Raw genomic sequence first — 23,939 nt, forward strand, 5'->3', positions numbered from 1 at the left:
GTCAAGGCCGGTCAATCACCTGAGGCCAGGAGTTCAAGACTAGTCTGGCCAACATGGTGAAACCTCGTCTCTATTAATAATACAAAAATTAGCTGGGTGTGGTGGCACAAATCTGTAATCTCAGCTACATGGGAGGCTGAGGCAGGAGAATTGCTTGAACCCGGGAGGCAGAGGTTGCAGTGAGCCAAGATCACGCCATTGCACTCCAGCCTGGGCGACAAGAGCAAAACTCTGTCTCCGCAAAAAAAAAGAAAGCTACTTTTGCCAGTAGGATTAAAGGAACGTCCAAATTTGCTAACAGCACTTGTTTATTTTTGAACAGATAAAAGATGAAGTATTTGAAGAAACAGAGAAAAACTTCCGAATGCAAGAAAGATTGATTAAGTCTTTTATCCGAGACCTGTCTCTCTACCTCCAGCATATCCGGGTGAGCGTCAGCATCACTCTAGTTAGACTCACATACAATGTAATTCTGGCCCCTTTCCTGTTCATCTATCATATTGTTTAATGAATGCTGAGTAATCTAGACTCAAATCATCACTATTATGCGCCTGCATAGTTTTTGTTGAGATGCCAATAGGTCATTTAACAGTTAACAGCATTTAGATCAATGTTGTCGTATTCATTTCAAAGCAGCCCAACTTTTTCCACCCTCTTTTTGGTCTTCGTCACCCTTCGTCCCACACACACCTTATTTTTCTTTTTACTTATTACAGTTCACTTTGTCAAGACCAGTTTGAAAATCAAATATTGAATACAAAAGCTAGGAAGCTGTAAACAGGAAACGTAGACAAGAGAAAGAACAAGCAGTGAATATGAGTAAGAGAATGTTCCTGTGGGGTATGCTTTCCGATCACTTCAGCTCCCAATTTGTTAATATTCAGTTGCTATAATAAGGCCTCTAAAGGTATTAGAGCCATAAATAGCTTTGAGATCTAGAGAAGCCAAGGAGATCAGGTGAGCCTAGGTCTTTCCTTGCCTCAAGCAGTGCTTCCTCCCTGAGGTCAGAACCAGGACCAGCATTCCTTCTATTCTTGTCTCTAATTTCTCTGTTGATTTAATATAGGATGCTGTGAGTGTACTCAATACTCCTGTCCCTCTGATCTTTTAGAGACAGAGTCTCTCTCTGTCAGCCAGACTGGAGTGCAGTAGTGCCATCATATCTCATGCAGCCTCCAACTCCTGGGCTCCAGTGATCCTCTCACCTCAGCCTCTTGAGTAGCTGGGACCACAGGTGCACACCACCACGCCTGGCTAATTTTTTAAGCAGAGATGAGGTCTTACTATGTTGCCCAGGCTGGTCTTAAACTGGCCTCCCGAAGTGCTGAGATTACAGGCATGAGCCACCATGCCCAGCCTGAACATCTGATCTTATAAAAGAATTTCCTTAAAAGGGATCCTTAACTTTTTAAAAAACATTTTCTTAAACTAAATAAAATGGTATAAAATTTAAAGGTACCGAAAAACTAAGTAAAAATAATTATTCCTCCTACCTTGTCACCTGGTCATCTTCTATAGAGACAGTCACCACCCACCAAGTTCTTCCCTCCTATCAAGAGATTTTGTGTGTGTGTGTGTAGGTGGGAGATACACTAGCATCTTGGGTTTCCCACTTAATCAAATTTCAAAAGTGATTTAGCCTTACACACAGAGGCCCATTGTTCTTTTTTCCTTTGAGACAGGGTCTCACTCTTCCCAGGCTGGAGTGCGGTGGTGCAATCTCGGCTCACTGCAACCTCCGCCTCCCAGGTTCAAGTGATTCTCCTGCCTCAACCTCCCAAGTAGCTGAGGCGTATGCCACCACACCCAGCTAATTTTTGTATTTTTAGTAGAGACGGGATTTCACCATGTTGGCCAGGATAGTCTCGATCGCTTGACTTCATGACCCGCCCACCTCGGCCTCCCAAAGTGTGGGGGTTACAGGCGTGAGCCACCACGCCTGGCCTTGGTCCATTGTTCTTTATGACGGCATAGTATGGGCCGGGCATGGTGGCTCAAGCCTGTAATCCCAGCACTTTGGGAGGCCGAGACGGGCGGATCACGAGGTCAGGAGATCAAGACCATCCTGGCTAACATGGTGAAACCCCGTCTCTACTAAAAATACAAAAAACTAGCCGGGCGACCTGGCGGGCGCCTGTAGTCCCAGCTACTCGGGAGGCTGAGGCAGGAGAATGGCGTGAACCCGGGAGGCGGAGCTTGCAGTGAGCTGAGATCCGGCCACTGCACTCCAGCCTGGGTGACAGAGCAAGACTCTGTCTCAAAAAAAAAAAAAAAAAAAATAACTGCATAGTATGTATCATTCTATGGTCATGTCATAATATATTTAACTAGTCCCCTATTGGCAGATATTTAAATCATTTGTAGTTAAAAAAGATTAGAACTAGTCATACAAGGAATATCCTTGTGGATACATCATTTCCTGATCTATGTGAGTCTGTTTGAAGGCCAGTGTACTTCTGAGCCAAATCATGTGGCAGTATAAATTTTGATAACTACCGTTAAATGTCAGAGATGTTGTAAAGGGGAAAAGTTCCAAAAGCAACATCCCTTGCTAACTCAGTGTTATCAAAACCAGTGGGTTTTATCTTTGCCCGCAAGAGAGGTAAAAAATATTTCAATATAGTTTAAATTGCCATTTCTTATATTAGAAATGGAGTTGAGGATATTCTTTTATGTTTATATCATATTTTTCTGTGACTTACCTATGTTCTGGCATCTTTATCAGTTTGTTGATCTCTGTATCTATTGGAGGAAATAGTCCTTTGTCTGAGATGGTTTGCAAATATCCTCCCCCTACCTCAGTTTGTTGACTTCTGAGTTTGCTTATAGTGTTTTCTCCCTGTAAGAGTTTAAACTTGCATTTTATGGCTTCTTAGTTTTGTGTCATATGTAGAAAGGCCTTTGCTATTGCAACATCTAAAAATCTCGTGTTTTAGTACTTTTATCATTCCATTGTTTTAAGATTAAATCATTGCTCTGTCTGGACTTTAGTAAATCAGGTTTGAAGCAGGGATTCAACTTTATTTTTCCAGGTGGTTACCCAGTGGTCTATCATTTATTGAGTAATCCCCACTGATTTGAGATGCTCCCTAGTTTCTTTTCAATAGCAAACTTTCACCCTTGTGTTTTAAAAATGTAACTAGTGCCGGGCACGATGGCTCACACCTGTAATCCTGCACTTTGGGAGGCCAAGGTGGGCGGATCACATGAGGTCAGGAGACCAACCTGGCCAACATGGTGAAACCCCGTCTCTACTAAAAGTGCGAAAATTAGCTGGGCATGGTGGGAGGCGCCTGTAATCCCAGCTACTCGGGAGGCTGAGGCAGGAGGATCGCTTGAACCCGGGAGGCGGAGGTTGCAGTGAGCTGAGCCAGTGTGGGGGACAAGAGTGAGACTTTGTCTCAAAAAAACAAAAAATGTAATTAGGTAATAATTAGGGTTGATAAAACTTTGCAGAAGTACATTGGTTTAAAGTGAGAGATTTGACAAAAACACTGGGGCATGAGCCAGGGATGGTGACACACACCTGTAGTCTCAGCTACCCAGGAGGCTGAGGTGGGAGGATTGCTTGAGCCCAGGAGTTGGAGGACAGCCTGGCAACATGCAAGACCCTATCTCTAAAACAAACAGGCAAGGTGCAGTGGCTCATGCCTGTAATCCCAGCACTTTGGGAGACTGAGGTGGGTAGACCACTTGAGGCTAGAAATTCAACACCAGCCTTGCCAACATGGTGAAACCCCATCTCTACTAAAAATACAAAACTTAGCCAGGCATGGTGGTGGGTGCCTGTAACCCAGCTACATGGGAGGTTGAGGCAGGAGAATCACTTGAACCCAGGAGGTGGAGGTTGCAGTGAGCTGAGATCATGCCATTGCACTGCAGCCTGGGTGAGAGTGATACTCCATCTCAAGAAAAATAAAACACACACAATATTGGGGCAGCTACTGAGTATGTTTCTTTGTATTGCTGCTTCATAGGACTTTCCCCTAATACCTCTCTCATGCTGATATCCCTCTGTTGGCCATTTTCTCCCCAGGTTTTCTAAAGTGTGACATGCTATACCTGAGCCCTCAGCCCTTAAAAGTCTCACCTCTATAGCAATGACTGATACATTTTGGGTTGGGATATATGTAACGTTGAAAACCATCTGATGGAAGTATCAGTTCGGTTCTGACTGCTGACAGAAATTGAGAGAAAATGTTGAACAGTTTTGTCATGCCACAAAATGAAAAGCCTGCCCAATAATAAAATTAGATAGATTGACTAACAGCGAGAAAACCAGAGAGAACATAAGCTGAGGGCCACTGGCTGGATAATTTGGTATCTACATTGGCATATGGGCTGATATTTGGGGACTTTACAGCATTCCTTTAAAAGGAAACAAGAGGACATCATGTTTCACATTACATCTCCCAGTCAGGAGGAATTAGCAACATTCTCTGGGTTAGCTTACTGACAAAGCCCTGGCTTTGTATGTACAGATATAAATATTAAAGACAAAAGGTCTAAAAATTGTTATAAAAATAAAGCATCAAACCAATGTGTGAGGCACTGAAGGTTTTTGCTTAGGGACTTTGTTTGCCTTTGAAATAGACTAATGGAGTATTTAGTCTGTTTGGGTTACAGCCTAGCATTGTAGAGATGGGGTTTCACCATGCTGGCCAGGCTGGTCTTAAAAGAAAGCCTGGAAAACCAGCCTGGGGTTCAAACTGTCACTATCAGGAGGAGTTGACTCTGTGATAATGGAGTCAGCAGACAAAACAGACAAAAAAGTCTACCTTTATGGAGCTTGCATTTTTACTAGGAGGGTGGGTGAAGGAGAGCATGACAATAAGCAGGCATTAGTCAATTCTAGTCATGTGAGAGGGTATTTTTTTGCAAAGACAAAGAAAGGAAGCAGCACAGCAGGAGCCGTTGGGAGCGCCAGGATGGGATGGGAAACCGGGTTGGCATGATCAGTAGCATGGCAGGGCAGTTGTCTGTGAGACGGTGACAGCGTGAACCAAGACCTGAGGAAGGAGAAGCGACTGGTCATTGTCATAATCCTATAGGAATCACCTTGGTTCTAATTTGATAATTTACTTTTTGGTAAATTAAGAAACCCTATTAGGTACATAGGGGAATGCTAAAGAGATGATAAAAGCCCTCCCTAATTTTTTAAGAAATAAAAGTCTTAGATTTTTCTCTGTGCTCCGTAAGTCATAGTTGTTGAAAATATGCTTATTTCAAAGCTCAAATACCAGACTAGTGAGGAAATTTCAAATTATGGAACTCATTTTTCCCAGATTGCTATTCAGGGTGATGGATGACAAAGGCTGGAAAGTTCTGTCTGTTCTGACTTGTGTCTGTCCTCACTGGCTCCAGGAGTCGGCGTGTGTGAAAGTGGTGGCTGCCGTGAGCATGTGGGATGTGTGCATGGAGAGAGGACACCGGGACCTGGAGCAGTTTGAGAGGGTGCATCGCTATATCAGTGACCAGCTCTTCACAAACTTTGTAAGTAACTTCAAAAGTTGGCCCCCTTCCCAGGGTCATCTCAAATACATCAGCTCATGCAAAAGTCAGTTCCACAGACGCAGGCCCTGGGCACCAGGCGTATTAGTCATCCTTTAGCTATATTCATATTGGGGTTTGATATTCACAACATGACTTTCAGTTAGTTAAAGGGAAATGTAGGACCTGTGTCTGTACAAACAGGTTTTTTTATTTTTTTATTTTATTTTATTTATTTATTTATTTTTTTTTTTTTGAGACGGAGTCTTGCTCTGTCTCCCAGGCTGGAGTGCAGTGGCCGGATCTCAGCTCACTGCAAGCTCCGCCTCCCGAGTTTACGCCATTCTCCTGCCTCAGCCTCCCGAGTAGCTGGGACTACAGGCGCCCGCCACATCGCCCGGCTAAGTTTTTGTATTTCTTTAGTAGAGACGGGGTTTCACCGTGTTAGCCAGGATGGTCTCGATCGCCTGACCTCGTGATCCGCCCGTCTCGGCCTCCCAAAGTGCTGGGATTACAGGCTTGAGCCACCGCGCCCGGCCACAAACAGGTTTTTTTAAAAAAAAAAACAGCTTGTAGGGCCAGGCGCGGTAGCTCACGCCTGCAATCCCAGCACTTTGGGAAGCCGAGGCGGGCGGATCACGAGGTCAGGCGATCGAGACCATCCTGGCTCACATGATGAAACCATCCTGGCTCACATGATGAAAATATATATATTTTTATATATAAAAAATATATTTAAAAATTAGCCAGGCATGGTGGCAGATGCCTGTAGTCCCAGCTACTCGGGAGGCTGAGGCAGGAGAATGGCGTGAATCTGGGAGGCGTAGCTTGCAGTGAGCCAAGATCATGCCACTGCACTCTAGCCTGGGCGACAGAGCAAGACTCCGTCTCGAAAAAAAAAAAAAAAGAAAAAAAAATAGCTTGTGATTAATTTAGTTTCAGAGGACACAGGAAAACTAGGCAATTAACTCTGATCAAATAAAAACAACTATAGAAGTAATAAGTTGAAGAGGGGCCAGGTGCAGTGGCTCATGCCTGTAATCCTAGCACTTTGAGAGGCAGAGGCAGGCAGATCACTTGAGGTCGGGAGTTCAAGACCATCCTGACCAATGTGGTGAAACCCTGCCGCTACTAAAAATACAAAAATTAGCAGGGCATGGTGGTGGGCACCTGAAATTCCAGGTACTCAGGAGGCAGAGGTCAGATAATAGCTTGACCCCAGGAGGAGGTTGCAGTGAACCAAGATCGCACCACTGTACTCCCTCCTGGGCAACAGAGCGAGACTACGTCTCAAAAAAAAACCTTGAAGACAAATATTTAGGAATATAATTAATATGTTACCAAAGAGATTTGAGATGGTAAAAACAACTTCAAGGCCGGGCTCATGCCTCTAATCCCAGTACTTTGGGAGGCCAACGTGGGCGAATCACCTCAGGTCGGGAGTTGAGACCAGCCTGACCAACATGGAGAAACCCCGTCTCTACTAAAAATACAAAATTAGCCAGGTGTGGTGGCGCATGCCTTTAATCCCAGCTACTCAGGAGGCTGAGGCAGGTGAATCGCTTGAACCTGGAAGGTGGAGGTCATGGTGAGCCGAGATCGCGCCATTGTACTCCAGCCTGGGCGGCAAGAGCGAGACTCCATCTCAAAAAAAAAAAAATACTTGAAGTACTAAAGACCAAATTTCTTGAGAAATTCTAAATCCATATATATAGATTATTTAATCCCTTGTAGAAAAAACTGGATGGGGTTTGATAGTTTATTAGGGATCTATAAATGGCCTGAAGGTGAAAAAGACATGCCCTGCTGGGGAGCTGACAGGTGTTCCAATTGTACATTATTTTTAATAAGATGCTATTAAGTACTACTAAGTACTTGTTTATGTTCTTTATGTATTCATTGCCTTACCCTTAATGTCTGTGTGTTAGAAAGAATTAAAGAGAAAAATTTATTATTTTGATACGGAGTCTCACTCTGTCACCCAGGCTGGAGTGCAGTGGCACAATCTCAACTCACCGCAACCTCTGCCTCCCGAGGAGCTGGGACTACAGGCACGCACTGCCGCACCTGCCTGATTTTTGTATTTTTAGTAGAGACGGAGTTTCACCAGGCTGGTCTCAAGCTTCTGACCTAAAGTGATCTGCCCACCTCGGCCTCCCAAAGTGCTGGGATTACAGGCATGAGCCGCCATTCCCAGCCAAGAGAAAAATTCTTTGAAAGATAAAAATGGGGGCCGGGTGCAGTGGCTCATGCCTGTAATCCCAACTACTTGGGAGGCTGAGGCTGCAGTGAGCCGAGATTGCGCCATTGCACTCCAGCCTGGGCAAAAGAGCAAGACTCCGTCTAAAAAAAAAAGGGGGAGGGTATTACCTAGTTATGATTAAAGGTTTATGAGTGTATGAAAGTTACTCCACCCTAGATTTATGTAACTAACTCTGGAGTTAAATTCAAGCTATGTAGACATGTACACATAATAAATGTTACCAGGTAAACTATCACATCTAGTTTCTAATGCACACATCAGCGTGCAGCTTAGCATTTATCACCTCAAGGAGCTCAAGTGGGATTAGCATATTTTACATACTCTTTGGTGTGGGAATTGAAGTATGTAGTGAGAAGTCTCGTGGAGTATTTAAGTAGAGGCTAGTGATGGGTTAGTAGAATACTGTTGTAGATCTGCATGGGTTTAGCTTGTGTACTAGAAACAAAGTAGGTCGTTTAGGACACAGCACAATCAGCCTTAAGAGTGACTTGGAGAATCACAAATGTGGGGTACTGTCCATCTGAGCAATGTGCCTTTCTCGTCCCTACAGAAGGAGAGGACAGAGCGGCTTGTCATCTCCCCCTTAAATCAGTTACTGAGCATGTTTACAGGGCCGCATAAGCTGGTACAGAAACGCTTTGACAAGCTCCTGGACTTCTATAACTGTACAGAACGGGCAGAGAAGCTAAAGGACAAGAAGACCCTGGAGGAGCTGCAGTCGGCCCGGAACAACTACGAGGCCCTGAATGCGCAGCTGCTGGATGAGCTGCCCAAGTTCCACCAGTACGCCCAGGGCCTCTTCACCAACTGTGTCCACGGCTACGCTGAAGCCCACTGTGACTTCGTGCACCAGGCTCTGGAGCAATTAAAGCCACTGCTTTCGGTGAGTTTCTTATCCCTTCAGTGGGATGGTCATCTATGGCCTTTGCCTGGTATTTTTCTGGGAAAAATTGTAGCATGGTTTGAAAAATTATCTGAACTAGATTAACTGAACGTGTCGCTAGTTCAGCCCTCAGGATTCTTGATCCCTTGATGGTGTCATGAAGCCTGTGGCTTCTGAGACTTCCCTATTCCTCTTGAGCAGTTCCCAGAAGAGCCAGCCAAGCTGGCCTGCAGGCAGTGCCCTGGAGAACTTGTGTTTTGCATCAGGCTGCTGTGTCCGTAGCTCAGAGAGTGAGCTGCAGCTGAACTTTAGCTTCAGTGGTTCTAAGGAGACTTTGTCAGTCTGAGATCTTTCATCGTGTTTTCTTCTTTTCTCTCTCTCTGCTCTTCCCACGGACTCCAGTTACTCAAAGTGGCCGGCAGGGAGGGAAACCTTATTGCCATCTTCCACGAAGAACACAGCAGAGTTCTGCAGCAACTCCAGGTTTTCACCTTCTTCCCGGAGTCTCTTCCAGCTACCAAGAAGCCATTTGAGAGGAAAACCATTGACCGCCAGTCTGCTCGAAAGCCACTCGTGGGCCTGGTTAGTAGGGAACGGAGAAGAGCAGCCCCACCTCGGGGTAAAGAGTGGGAAACCCTGCAGCCAGGCCCAGATCCCACTATGCAATTGGAGTTTCTGTATTTCCTAATAAATGGAGAATAATGGTTGCAGTCTCACCCATCATGGGCTCATGCATTTGCCCAGGTTTTTTTTTTGTTTTGTTTTGTTTTTGAGACAGTCTCTCATTCCGTTGCCAGGCTGGAGTGCAGTGGTGCAATCTTGGCTTATTGCAACCTCTGCCTTCTAGGTTCAAGTGAATTCTGCTTTCAGCCTCCCAAGTAGCTGGGACTACAGGCACACGCCAGCACACCCAGCTCATTTTTGTATTTCTTAGCAGAGATGGGGTTTTTACCATGTTGGCCAGAGTGGTCTCGATCTCTTGACCTTGTGATCCATCCACCTTGGCCTCCCAAAGTGCTGGGATTAGAGGCGCGAGCCACCACGCCTGGACTTTTTTGTGTGTGGGGAGTGGGGGCATTCACTCGGTATTAATTTATTGATTCATTAATTCAGGAAACTGATTTAAGGGTATATTAATTCTGCCAGGCCTCCGTGTTTTTTATCATGTATTCGTAAAAGTAATACAGCTAAACAGTTAATGTTTGACTGCCTTTTTTACCTGGAATTAGAGTCTTTTTTAACTCAGTTCTTCCATATTTTAAAAATTAGCATAAGGCACACCAGATTATATGGGTTCATAATCTAGAGGACTGCTGATACATCTTCGCTTACAATATTTTTGCCCCATATGATCCCATAGACATTAATTTACATTACCTTAAAAGGGAGAATTATGATTTATTTTTTGAGACAGAGCCTTGCTGTCACCCAGGCTGGAGTACAGTGGTCTGATCTTGGCTCACTGCAACCTCCCAGGTTCAAGTGATTCTCCTGCCTCAGCCTCTTGTAGCTGGGATTGCAGGCATGCATCACCATACCTGGCTAGTTTTTGTATTTTTAGTAGAGACAGGGTTTCGCTATGTTGACCAGATGGGCCTCAAGTGATCTGCCTACCTTGGCCTCCCAAAGTGCTGGGATTACAGGTGTGAGTCACCATGCCAGCCTGAATTTATTATTACCTTTTTTCTTATGACTTCCTTGCTTTCACAGGTGGGGAAGTCAAGATAGGGAAATTCTCAGTTGGTTAGGTTCATCTAACAAAATACAAGAAGACCTACTAATATCACTTAGATATTTTGATTTTTTTTTAAGTGGCATTTTAATCACATTTGTCACAGAAAAACAAATGTAAGAATAGGTGTGTATCAAATTTTAACTATAAAGGCATCAAACATTGCCTAAGGGCTCTTCTTACGTAGCCATGTGCACTGGCTTCATCACAAAAAAAAAATGAGGCAGTGACTGACTGTCCCTGCCTCATTTCTGAGGCTGGCCGCGTGTTGGGATGAAATATGGCTGCTGGGGTGGTGGCCACTGAGGGATTTTTGTTGATGTCTTACCTTTCAGCCAAGTTACATGCTACAGTCAGAAGAACTCCGGGCCTCCCTCCTGGCCAGGTATCCCCCTGAAAAACTCTTCCAGGCAGAACGGAACTTCAATGCTGCTCAAGACTTGGATGTGTCACTTCTGGAAGGTGACCTGGTGGGTGTGATTAAGAAAAAAGACCCCATGGGCAGTCAGAACCGCTGGTTGGTTGACAATGGAGGTAAGAATTTTCAGCAGCAGGGAATCGTAACTGGGAAAAAAATAGTTTTGGCTACACCCGAATCCGTACTAGACCAGAAAAAACATATCTTTGATTAAGGGGAAAAATAGCCTTAACCTTCTCTACAGAGTGAAGATCATTACTGAAACAAAACCTGTTTTTGTTGTGACAAATTCCAGAGGAGACGCCATTGCTTATCACGCAAGCTCCTGCCATGTCTTACAGCACTTACAGGCAGGAAGGCCTGCCTCACGGAATCCTGTTCCTTCTTAGCCTGTTCCCAGTAGGCCACAAAATAAGCTGCCTTCTTTTTTTTTTTTTTTTTTTTTTTTTTTTTTTTTTTTGTGGCAGTCTTGCTCTGTTGCCCAGGCTGGAGTGCAGTGGCACAATCATAGCTTATTACTCCTGGGTTCAAGGGGTCCTCCTACCTTAGCTGGGACTACAGGTATGCCATCATGACCAGCTAATTTTTCAATAATTTTGTAGATACGAGGTCTTGCCATGTTGTCCAGGCTGGTCTCCAACTTCTAGGCTCAAGCCATCCTCCTGCCTGTTTCTCCTAAAATGCTGGGATTATAGGTATGAGCCACCGCAGCCAGCACCTCTTCCAATTTCTATGAAATTGTCTTGTGGAAATTAAAAACCTGTGGGATTTCATTTGCTTTCTTCTCCCCATAACAGCTTTACCTCATGACTATTTAGGGAATTACTTTAAAAACAGCTTACAACTTTTTGGGAGGGAGAGGGATTGACAGAATTTAAGTAAGTGTACAAGGGATAATATTGATCTGTAATCCGTTTTTCCAAAATCCAAAAAGTTCTAAAAAACAAGGATTTTTTTCAGAACACTTTTGCCAAAACCTGAATGAAAGCGATGTGAGACTATAATTGTAACTTATCACTTTTGGTGTGAATAATCGTGTGTATATTTTTCATTTTTATTATTTTTTGAGACAGGGTCTAGCTTTGTCACCCAGGCTAGCTAGAGTGCAGCAGCTTGATCTCAGCTCACTGCAGCCTCCACCTTCAAACGATTCTCTTGCTCAACCTCACAAGTAGCATGCACTACCACACCTGGCTAATTTTTTGTAAAGACAGGGTTTCACCATGTTGACCAGTCTGGTCTCCAACTCCTAACCTCAGGCGATCCACCCGCCTACCTCCCAAAGTGCCAGGATTACAAGCATGAGCCATGGCACCTGGCCTTATTTTTTAAATGCTGATTGCAATCTGGTGCAACCAAGAGGTTGCTCACATCATGGATGGATGAGTACAGCTCCAACATGAATGACACAAAAACATCAGAACTTTCCTATTTGCAGTTATGTGAGATACTTTAAGTTTTAGTTTATAACTGACACATACTTGTTAATATCGATGGGGTATGGTGTGGTAATTTTTTTTGAGACAGGGTCTAGCTTTGTCACCCAGGCTGGATTGCAGTGGCACGATCTTGGCTCACTGTAGCCTCCACCCCCCAAGCTCAAGCAATCTTCCTGTCTCGGCCTCCTGAGTAGCTAGGACCAGAGGTGTGCACAACCATGCCCAGTTAATTTTTTATTTTTAGTAGAGACAGTCTCCCTGTGATGCCCAGGCTATAAACTTGTCATTTCTTTGCAGAGATATCATTCAGAATCCTTGGCTTCTGGCCATCTTGAGATATACATTATCATTAGCTACAGTTACCTTACTGGGCAATAGAACACCAGAGCTTATTTCTCCTAACTTTGTACCTGTTAAGTAACCTCTCCCCAGACTCACTTCCCATGATAGCCACACCTCCCCCTCCACCACCCCCAGTCTCGAATAACTAGCATTCTACTCTCAACCTCTATGAGATCAACTTGTCTAGATTCTACATGAATGAGATTATATGGTATTTGTCTTTCTGTGCCTGGCTCATTTCACTTAACATGTCCTGCAACCATGTGGCCGCAAATGACAGGATCTCATTCTGAATATTCATTAACAGAATTGATTATGGGGTGCTGACCCTGCTGGGGGAGATTTACAAAATATGTAATATAGCTACTTGACTACCTTTCCAGAATTAAAAGAATCTGAATTCCAAAACATGTCTGGCCCTAAGCACTTTAGATAGGGATTGCGGTCCCATCCAACAGGCATCTATGTATTCACCACGCAGAACTGAAAAATGTTACATTTCTTGGTTTCTTTAAAAGCATCTTGTGGATTTTTTTTCTCCCCGCTTCTTACCCAGAACAAGAGATTAGAAGTGGGAAAGGAAGGACAGAGGGTGGAGCCTGTTAGGGTGACATCAGGTGACAGCAACTACTGGGTTCAGAGACAGGTGGACCCCCTGTAAAGTTCCAAGCTGTTTAAGAAGCTGCTGTATCCTTTGATTTTTATCGACTCAAACTTGAGAAGTGGTAGCAAGCAGCCACAGTATTCAGATCAGCTGTCAGGTACAGGAAATGCATCAGAGATCAAGAGAGTGATGGTCATTGTTCTCGTGGAGGCTACATACTCTGGGTCTGTGCCTTGAGGGTGTTATGAAAAATTGTCATGTGGATACTCACTCAATCCCTAATGTATACTTAAGTTTTAGCTGAAAGCCCCCTTGGTCATCTTGGGCAATTTATTAAAGTGAACATGTACAGTACATGTTATGTGTACATTCTGACAAATAGTTTCCTATGTTAGAACATCCTCCCAGTATATCCAGACTCCCAGAGCAAAGGATTTGAGTGTCCTGGAGGGAAAGAGCACAGGGAGGCCTATGGAGGGGCTTCTTAAGCTTTTTTTTTTTTTTTTTTTTTTTTTTTTTTTTTTTTTGAGACAGAGTTTCGTTCTTGTTGCCCAGGTTGGAGTGCAATGGCGTGGTCTTGGCTCACTGCAACGTCTGGCTCCTGGGTTCAAGCGATTCTCATGCCTCAGCCTCCTGAGTAGCTGGGATCACAGGCATGCACCACCATGCCTGGCTAATTTTTTAGTACAGACGGGGCTTCACCGTGTTGGCCAGGCTGGTCGTGAACTCCTGTCCTGTGGTGATCTGCCTGCCTCAGCCACCCAAAGTGCCTGGATTACAGGTATGAGCCACTGTACCTAGCCTTTTTTTTTTTTTCTTTTTTTTTTTTTTAAATAGAGATGGAGTCTCACTATGTTGACCAGGGAACTGGGCTCAAGCAATCCTCCCATCTCAGCTTCCCAAAGAGCTGGGATTACAGGCATGAGCCCCTATGTGCGGCCGAGGCTAGTTCTTAACTTGGTCCTTTCCACACTTGCTGTATTTGAACACAGGCTTAGTCAAGCCTTCCTCTTACGCATGATCTCAGTGTCCTATGACATTCTCTTCCCATGATGATTCCCAGACATAGGATTGTTTTCATTGCTGTCTTCTCGGTTGGCCACGGGCCTCCTGGCACGCATCTGTTGTGAGGTTGTGACATGAATGAACCGGCAGGCAGCTGCGGCTCTTCATCTCTACCTACACACATCACATCCTGGGACTGAGTGTTCCAAGCCGCTTTGTCATTAGGCATTTTCTTTTGTGTCTCACTATTGTCCTGGCTTTGTTTTACTCTTCATTTTACAGATGAATAACCTAGCGTTTAGACCAGTTTTTTTCTCTCGATGTTCCTTCCATCTGTCCATCGTTCTGCCAAGAGTTCTTGTTTATATTTCCTGTTTCCTTTGTAGTCACCAAAGGCTTCGTGTACAGCTCCTTCCTAAAGCCCTACAATCCTCGCCGCAGCCACTCCGATGCCTCCGTGGGCAGCCACTCCTCCACAGAATCTGAGCACGGCAGCTCCTCCCCCAGGTTCCCACGCCAGAACAGCGGCAGCACCCTGACCTTCAACCCCAGCAGCATGGCTGTATCCTTTTCCTCGGGGTCTTGCCAGAAGCAGCCTCAAGATGTATCTTCTCCATTGAAGGAATGTGACCAAGGAACTCTCAGTGCATCCCTGAATCCGGGTAATTCAGAGAGTGGTCCTTCCGGATGCCCTTCAGACCCAGACTCTACCTCCCAGCCAAGGTCAGGGGACGCTGCAGATGTAGCTAGAGATGTAAACCAACCTGCTGCCACCCAGAGGAGCTACCGGAACTTCAGGCATCCAGAAATGGTTGGCTACTCTGTACCAGGACGAAACGGGCAAGGTCAAGACCTCGTAAAAGGATGTGCAAGAACAGCCCAGGCTCCGGAAGACAGAAGTGCAGAGCCAGAAAGCAGTGAGGCAGAAGGCAACCAGGTGAGTGCGTAACCGGCCGGCCAGTGTGGCACAGGCGGCAGCAGATGGGTTGTGGGTACAGGTGGGGGTGAGGCAGAAGCGGCTTGCCTGAGGCCTAGGGGTGATCTGAGATGAGCTCACAGACACATCTTCGAAGCACACAAGGAATCTCTGCCCTCAGAGCCTTCGAGCACCTTCCCTGCTGACACTTCCCAGGCTGTTCCTGGACCCCTGTGTCACTGGGTGTTTAAGCAATGCCACAATGAAAATTGCATTACTCTTCCAGTTCACTAATTCTTCAGTTGTATAACCTGTTTAATCCACTTGCTTGGTTTTTGATCCAAGTAACCGTACTGTTATTTCTGGAATTTAGAAATGAAATTCTGCCCAGTTTTTTTTTTTTTTTTTTGAGTTTGTCACCCAGGCTGGAACGCAGTAGCACAATCTCAGCTCACTGCAACTTCTGCCTCCCAAGTTCAAGCAATTCTCATGCCTTAGCTTCCTGAGTAGCTGGGATTACAGGTGTACACCAACACATCCAGCTAATTTGTATATTTTCAGTAGAGACAGGGCTTCACCATGTTGGCCAGGCTGGTCTCAAACTCCTGAACTCAAGTGCTCCACCCACCTTGGCCTCCCAAAGTGCTGGGATTACAGGCATGAGCCACCATGCCCGGCCCCAGCTTTTTCTATTCTTTGTAATGGCCTGTTCCCGTTTATGAATTTGATTGTGGGGTTTTTGAGACAGTCTTGCTTTATTGCCCAGGCTGGAATGCAGTGGCACGATCTCGGCTCACTGCAACTGCCACCTCCCAGGTTCAAGCAATTCTCTTGCCTCAGCTTCCCAAGTAGCTGGAACTACTTTATTAGAGACAGGGTTTCACTGTGTTGGCCAGGATGGTTTCCATCTCCTGACCTTGCTGCCCACCTTGGCCTCCCAACTTGTTAGGATTACAGGTGTGAGCCACTGCACCTGGCCATATCTTGAACTCACCTGCATGCTTTAAAGCCATTTTCAGATTCACAGCTGCAGAGTCCCTGCTTCACCCTGTTGCCTTTGCTCGCTCTTCAGCGGAACATCTTCCTGTGTTGACTGTCAGGTTTGTCTGCGAGCTCATCTCTGGCAGGATTTGCCCTCGGGGAAGGCCCAGTTGCATCCTGGGTTGTAGAGGTGCTGCCACTGTCTGGATTCTAAGAGTCCAGTTTTTACCCACTTTCTCAGTTCAGGCTTCCCACAGCACATTCCTCAGTGCCACAGCCAAGCTTTGTGCATGCTTTTTTCTGGTGATTTCTTACTACCCACTGCCTGGGTCAAACATCCCCATTCTGGGCCTACCAAGCAGACAGTTACTGTAGACACATCAAGGGGTGGGAAAAAAGGACCTTTCTTAAACTGAGTTGGAACAGGGGAATGTAGTTGTAGTCTCAGCTCCTGTCCCTGACCAGGTGCTAAAGCCCTGGCTGTGTATCCCTTCCTTGGGCTCCCATGGGCCTCATGGCTGCTGCTCCTACTCCCTGCGCCCCTCCCTTCCATGGGCATTAGATCATTAGATCTTTGTTTGTGGCACCTGAAGATCAACTTTTCTTTCTTTGAAGTTGGTTGTGGTTTTCTGGTTTTTAATTCAGAGTTTATGTTTGAGGTATGGAAGAATATGCTTGTCTTCCACCCTTCAAAGCAACTCTGAAAGACTGAAAAGGTAAATTTTTTTATTTTTATTTTTTAATGGAGTCTTGCTCTGTTGCCCAGGCTGGAGTACGGTGGTACAACCTCTGCCTCCTGGATTCAGGCAATTCTCCTGCCTCAATCTCCAAAGTAGCTGGGATCACAGGCGTACACCATCATGCCTGGCTATTTTTTACATTTTTGGTGGAAATGGGGTTTTACTATGTTGGTCAGCTGGTCTGGAACTCCTCACCCTAGTGATCTACCCACCTCAGCCTCCCAAATTGGTGTTTTTTTGTTTTGAGATGGAGTCTCACTCTCTTGCCCCAGGGTCTGGAGTCCAGTGGCACGATCTTGGCTCACTGCAACCTCTGCATCCTGTGTTGGAGCAATTCTCCTGCCTCAGCCTCCTGAGTAGCTGGGATTACAAGTGTGCATCACCACACCCAGCTGATTTTTGTATTTTTAGTAGAGGCAGGGTTTCACCATGTTGGCCAGGCTGGTTTTAAACTCCCAACTTCCAGTGATCCACCCCTCTCAGCCTCCCAGAGTGCTGGGATTACAGGCACGAGCTACCACCCCTGACCAAATTGGTGTTTCCTTTGAATCATCCCTATTATGGTAGCCATCATCCATATGTACCTATTTAAATTTATTTTAGTTAAAATTAAGATGAAAAATTCAGTTCCTCTGTCTCACTAGCCAGATTTCGGGGGCTCAGTAGCCACATGTGGGCAAGTGGATGTGGAACCCTCCCCATCACCACACGAAGCTGTTGGATGGCATTGCTCCCAGCAACTTCCCATTTTCTCTCTCTCCCTCATACAGGTCTATTTTGCTGTCTACACCTTCAAGGCACGAAACCCAAATGAGCTGAGTGTGTCAGCTAATCAGAAACTCAAGATCCTCCAGTTTAAAGATGTCACAGGAAATACAGAGTGGTGGTTAGCTGAGGTTAACGGGAAGAAGGGCTACGTTCCCTCCAATTATATCCGCAAAACCGAGTACACCTGAGCCCATGCTGCCTGCCACCCAGCCTTGCTGCCTTTGCTTTCAGTCCGCCGAGGGTTCTGGCGGCCCACCGAGAGGGCGCCTGCTCCTGAGACACAGGCCCTGTCTGCGTTGCTTAACCATGGCATGGTGGAGCCCACCACAGATCTTGTTCTCCTTGATTGGGTTGTAAACCTTGATGCTCACTAGAATCTCTAGAATTTGAATGGACCCTGGGGCTTTGCAAATGACTTGGTGACCATGAGAAGAGAGACAAGTGTTGGAGCTGGCCTTTGGAAAGGAGAAACTTCCAGTCAGAAGCCCAGTGTCCTAGGTATGCAGGAAGCTGTGCTCTAGCAATAGACAGTGTTGGTATTGGTTGTGCTGTACTGTGTTTGGGGTGGCCCCATGTTCCATGCTCAGCTGACCGGATGCCAACTCAGATGGAGAATTAATGGCTCTGGGCACCCCGTGAGGCAGTGCTTGCACGTGGCCAGGAGTTTGTCGGGATTGAACCAAACCTAGTACTTCAGAGCTCCTGGGACACCTCCAGTGTCCAGCACACATTCTCATACATACTGCCCCGAATTTCTAAAGTCCCTAAAACACTACCTTCTGTAACCTTGTTTCTTTCACTCTATTCCCAGATTGGTTATGCAAAATTCAACTGCTTTCTACTTTTAGAAGTGTTTAGGGCCTTTATTTTCTGTTGACCCTCCATCTGAAAGATTCTCTTCCCTTGTTAGGTACAATCACTGACACATTTTTTTCTTTTGAGATGGGGTCTTGCTATGTTACCCATGCTGGTCTCAAACGCCTGGGCTCAAACAACCCTCCTGTCTCCCTACTGGGATTACAGGCGTGAGCCACCATACCCCAACTTCAATGACACCTTTCTGATGGTCTTTACAGTCTGTAATGTCTGGTGGCCCCCTGCCCTGGACTCAATGATTGACAGATTTTGCTGGAATAACTGTATGAGAGCTCCAGCCATTCCATTAAAAGTATTAATTCTGCTTTGAGCTGAAACCAGTTGAGCCTAGTGGAAGACTGGATGTCTTTCTTCTTCATCCAAGCACCCTAACGACTGTTTAGTTACATCCATAGATGCAGACAACATAACATATGTGACTTACTTGAATTGGGATAAGCCATTCCAGAAGTAGCATATCCTAGACTTGGAAATAAGATTTTTTTCACCACTAACTTCCATGCTTCAGAGATGACAAAGCCCAAGCCCAAGTGCCTGATCATATCTCCCAATCTCAGGAAGATATTTACTTACCCCTTAGAGCAAATATCTTAAGATTTTCCCCAGCTATGAAGCCTATCTTGGAATGGGAAACCATGAGATTTGTCTTTTAAAAGGGAAGAAATAGCCTTACAGCCCCTGTTCCTCCAAGTGTACATTTAGCCTTAAAATCCTGGGAGTCTGGGGAGACACCATGGAGTCCTTCCATCCACAGTGTCTCTGCTGGTCGCGGTCAGAAGGCAGTAATGCAACAGTCCTTTTGTGAAGAGTGTTTCTATGTAGAGATGTTTATATTTAAGTAGTTCTTTTATAAATAAAAGCATTTCTAATGGCCATGGATGTTTTCTTGATTTCCCTCCATGTTTAAGCTGAGCGTTTTTCCTGGGCTTCTGGGGATGCCTTCTTGACAATGAGTGATGCCCAGATCTGGGAGAATGGAACAGGCTAACTGAAAAAATGCCGGCCCAAAGTCATTTTTGTCAAAGATTCCAACAGAATCTCTATGTACTCAGGCCGAGTGTGGTGGCTCACACCTATAATCCCAGCACTTTGGGAGGCCAAGGTGGGTGGATCACTTGAGGCCAAGAGTTTGAGACCAGCCTGGCCAACATGGTGAAACCCCATCTCTACTGAAAATACAAAAATTAGCCGGGCGTGGTGCTGCATGCCAATAGTCCTGGCTAATCAAGTGGCTGAGAATTGCTTTAACCTAGGTGGCAAAGGTTGCAGTGAGCCAAGATCACACCACTGTACTCCAGTCTGGGCGACAGCAAGACCCTGTCTCCAAAACAAAAATCTGATTCCTCAAAAGATGTCCATGCTGCAGGTGATTGCCTCTATTTTCAGCCATGTTGTCCTATGAAATTCTAGCAGAAGAGCTGAGATCTCTAGGGGATAAGTATTTCCCTGATTTGCAGATGTGGACACTGATACACAAGATTATCTAACAAGGTCACCAAGCGGCCACTCAGGCAGTTGGGGGCAGGGAAGGGAGTGGCAGGCCTAGTGGCAGAGGTGGAATTGAGGACGTTATAGTGAGTGAGTGACAGTAAAGCGATCACCTAGTATTGTTAAGGAATAGAAATCACAGTTGAATGGGTGGGCTGTGGGAAAGCAGCTGACAAGTCACCTAACACCACTTACGTGATAAGACTAGGAAAATGGGGCCCAGAGACATTCGTACCCACCCAAATCATACATCAAGTTTTTGAGGGGTTGTGAATTGAAACTCAGGCCTCGGGGCTGGGCATGGTGGCTCACACCTGTAATCCCAGCACTTTGGGAGGCCGAGGCGGGCGGATCACCTGAGGTCCAGAGTTCAAGACCAGCCTGACTAACATGGAGAAACCCCATCTCTACTAAAAATACAAAAACTTAGCCAGGCATGGTGACGCATGCCTGTAATCCCAGCTACTCGGGAGGCGGAGGCTGAGGCATAAGAATCGCTTGAACCCAGGAGGTAGAGGTTGCAGTGAGCCGAGATCGTGCCATTGCACTCCAGCCTGGGCAACAAGAGCAAAACTGTCTCAAAACAAAACTCAGGCCTGCAGGCTCAGGTTGAGTCTCTGCACCTTGTTCTGGAGCCAGACTGTCTGGCTTCCAACACTTAACAGCTTTGTGACCTTGGCAAATTACCCGACCTCTGTCTCGGTTCCCTGGTTGAGGTAGAGATAGTAATATAGCATCCGCCTTACAGAGTTGATGGGATTCCGTGAGTTAATACATGCAGCATCCATGTATGGAAAGGACAAACCAGTACCAGCCACTGCAAAAACACAACAATATAAAGACCAACAACACTATGACGAAACTGCATTAACTAATGTGCAAAATAACCAGCTAGCATCGTGATGTCAGGATCAAATTCACACATAATAATATTAACCTTAAATGTAAATGGGCTGAATGCCCCAATTAAAAGACACAGACTGGCAAATTGGATGAAGAGTCAAGACCTATCAGTGTGCTGTATTCAGGAGGCCCATCTCATGTGCAAAGACACACATAGGCTCAAAATAAAGGGATGGAGGGACTATTTACCAAGCAAATGGAAGGCAAAAAAAAAAAAAGCAGGGGTTGCGATCCTAGTCTAATAAACAGACCTTAAACCAACAAAGATCAAAAAAGACAAAGAAGGGCAGTACATAATGGTAAAGGGATCAATGCAACAGGAAGAGCTAACTATCCTAAATATATATGCACCCAAAACAGGAGCACCCAGATTCATAAAGCAAGTTCTTAGAGACCTACAAAGAGACTAGACTCTCACACAATATTAGTGGGAGACTTTACTGAAGCCTGACTTCAAACTATACTGTGAGGCTACAGTACCCAAAACAGCATGGTACTGGTACCAAAACAGATATATAGACCAATGGAACAGAACAGAGACCTTAGAGATAGATAACACCACACATGCAAACCATGTGATCTTCAACAAACCTGATAGAAACAAGCAATGGGAAAAAGATTCCCTATTTAATAAATGCTGTTGGGAAAACTGGCTAGCCATATACTGTCTAATATCTATATTAGACAGATGAATGAGACAGAAAATTAAAAAGGATATCCAGGACTTGAACTCAGCTCTGTACCAAGTGGACCTAATAGACATCTACAGAACTCTCCACCCCAAATCAACAGAATATACATTCTTCTCAGCACCACATAGCATTTATTCTAAAATCAACCACATAATTGGAAGTAAAACACTCCTCAGCAAATGCAAAAGAATAGAGATTATAACAAACTCTCAAACCACAGTACAATCAAAGTATAAGTCAGGATTAAGAAACTCACTCAAAACTGCACAACTACACAGAAACTGAACAACCTGCTCCTGAATAACTACTGGGTAAATAACAAAATTAAGGCAGAAATAAGTTATTTGTGGTCGGGCACAGTGGCTCACGCCTGTAATCCCAGCACTTTGGGAGGCCGAGTTGGGTAGATCATGAGGTCAAGAGTTCAAGACCAGCCTGACCAACATGGTGAAACACTGTCTCTACTAAAAATACAAAAAAAGCTGGGCCTGGTGGTGCACACCTGTAATCCCAGCTACTCAGGAGGCTGAGGCAGGAGAATCACTTGAACCCAGGAGGCAGACGTTGCAGTGAGCTGAGATTGTACCACTGCACTCCAGCCTGGGCAACAGAGCAAGACTGCATCTCAAAAAAAAAAAAAAAAAAAAAAAAAAAGTTATTTGAAACCAATGAAACAAAGAGACAACATACCAATATTTCTGGGACACATTTAAAGCAGTGTTAAGAGGGAAATTTATAGCACTAAATGCCCTCAGGAAAAAGCAGGAAAGACCTAAAATCGACACCCTAACTTCACAATTAGAAGAACTAGAGAGGCAAGAGCAAACAAATTCAAAAGCTAGCAGAAGACAAGAAATAACTAAGATCAGAGCAGAATTGAAGGAGATAGAGACACGAAAAATCCTTAAAAATAAAAGAATGAATCTAGGAGCTGTGTTTTTGAAAATATTAACAAAATAGACCACTAGCTAGACTAATCAAGATGAATCAAATAGATACAATAAAAAATGATCAAGGGGATATCCCCACTGATCCCACAGAAATACAAACTACCATCAGAGAATACTATTAACATCTCTATGCAAATAAACTAGAAAATCTAGAAGAAATGGATATATTCCTAAACACATACACCCTCCCAAGACTAAACCAGGAAGAAGCCGAATCCCTGAATAGACCAATAACAAGCTCTGAAATTGAGGCAGGAATTAATAGCCTACTAACCAAAAAAAGCCCAGGACCAGACGGATTCACAGTCAAATTCTACCAGAGGTACAAAGAGGAGCTGGTACCCTTCCTTCTGAAACTATTCCAAACAATAGAAAAAGAGGGAATCCTCCATAACTCATTTTATGAGTCCAACATCATCCTGATACCAAAACCTGGCAGAGACACAACAAGAAAAGAAAATTTCAGGCCAATATCTCTGATGAACATCGATGCGAAACTCAATAAAACACTGGCAAACTGAATCCAGCAGCACATCAAAAAGCTTATCCACCACGACCAAGTCGGCTTCATTCCTGGGATGCAAAGCTGGTTCAAGATACACAAATCAATAAACATAATCTATCACATAAACAGAACCAATGACAAAAAGCACAATGATTATCTCAATAGATGCAGAAAAGGACTTCGATAAAATTCAACATCTTTTCATGCTAAAAACTCTCAAGCTAGGTATTGATGGAACATCTCAAAATAATAAGAGCTATTCATGACAAACCCATAGCCAATATCTTACTGAATGGACAAAAGCTGGACACATTCTCTTTGAAAACCAGCACAAGACAAGGATGCCCTCTCTTACCACTCCTATTCAACATAGTATTGGAAGTTCTGGCCAGGGCAATCAGGCAAGAGGAAGAAAAAGGGTATTCAGACAGGAAGAGAGGAAGTCAGATTGTCTCTGTTTGCAGATGACATGATTGTATATTTAGAAAACACCATCGTCTCAGCCCCAAAACTCCTTAAACTGATAAGCAACTTCAGCTAAGTCTCAGGACACAAAATCAATGTGCAAAAATCGCAAGCATTCCTATACACAAATAACAGACAAACACAGTCAAATGATGAGTGAACTCCCATTCACAACTGCTCCAAAGAGAATAAAATACCTAGGAATCCTACTTATAAGGGATGTGAAGGACCTCTTCAAGAACTACAAAGAACTGCTCAAGGAAATGAGAGGACACAAACAAATGGAAAAACATTCCATGTTCATGGATAGGAGGAATCAATATCATGAAAATGGCCATACTGCCCAAAGTAATTTATAGATTCAATGCTATTCCCATCAAGCTATCATTGACTTTCTTCACATAATTAGAAAAAACTACTTTAAATTTCTCATGGAACCAAAAAAAGAGTCTGTATAGCCAAGACAATCCTAAGCAAAA

At 44.7% G+C, this 23,939-nt stretch overlaps 1 protein-coding gene across 3 annotated transcripts in view; it reads left to right on the forward strand.

Moving 5' to 3' along the window:
* Positions 1-19,330, forward strand: part of DNMBP (dynamin binding protein) — a 122,808-nt gene extending 103,478 nt beyond the window's left edge. For all 3 annotated transcript variants that reach the window (XM_010356081.2, XM_030941171.1, XM_030941170.1), the window contains 7 exons: positions 323-427; positions 5,365-5,493; positions 8,304-8,636; positions 9,039-9,218; positions 10,704-10,902; positions 14,563-15,113; positions 17,584-19,330. In XM_010356081.2, coding sequence (XP_010354383.2) covers positions 323-427; positions 5,365-5,493; positions 8,304-8,636; positions 9,039-9,218; positions 10,704-10,902; positions 14,563-15,113; positions 17,584-17,769 — 1,683 coding nt within the window. In that variant the 3' untranslated portion in view covers positions 17,770-19,330. The remainder of the gene's footprint in view (positions 1-322; positions 428-5,364; positions 5,494-8,303; positions 8,637-9,038; positions 9,219-10,703; positions 10,903-14,562; positions 15,114-17,583) is intronic.
* The last annotated feature ends 4,609 nt before the right edge of the window (positions 19,331-23,939 follow it).

This window comes from Rhinopithecus roxellana, chromosome 11, assembly GCF_007565055.1.
Source record: "Rhinopithecus roxellana isolate Shanxi Qingling chromosome 11, ASM756505v1, whole genome shotgun sequence".
NCBI classification, from domain to species: Eukaryota; Metazoa; Chordata; class Mammalia; order Primates; family Cercopithecidae; genus Rhinopithecus; species Rhinopithecus roxellana.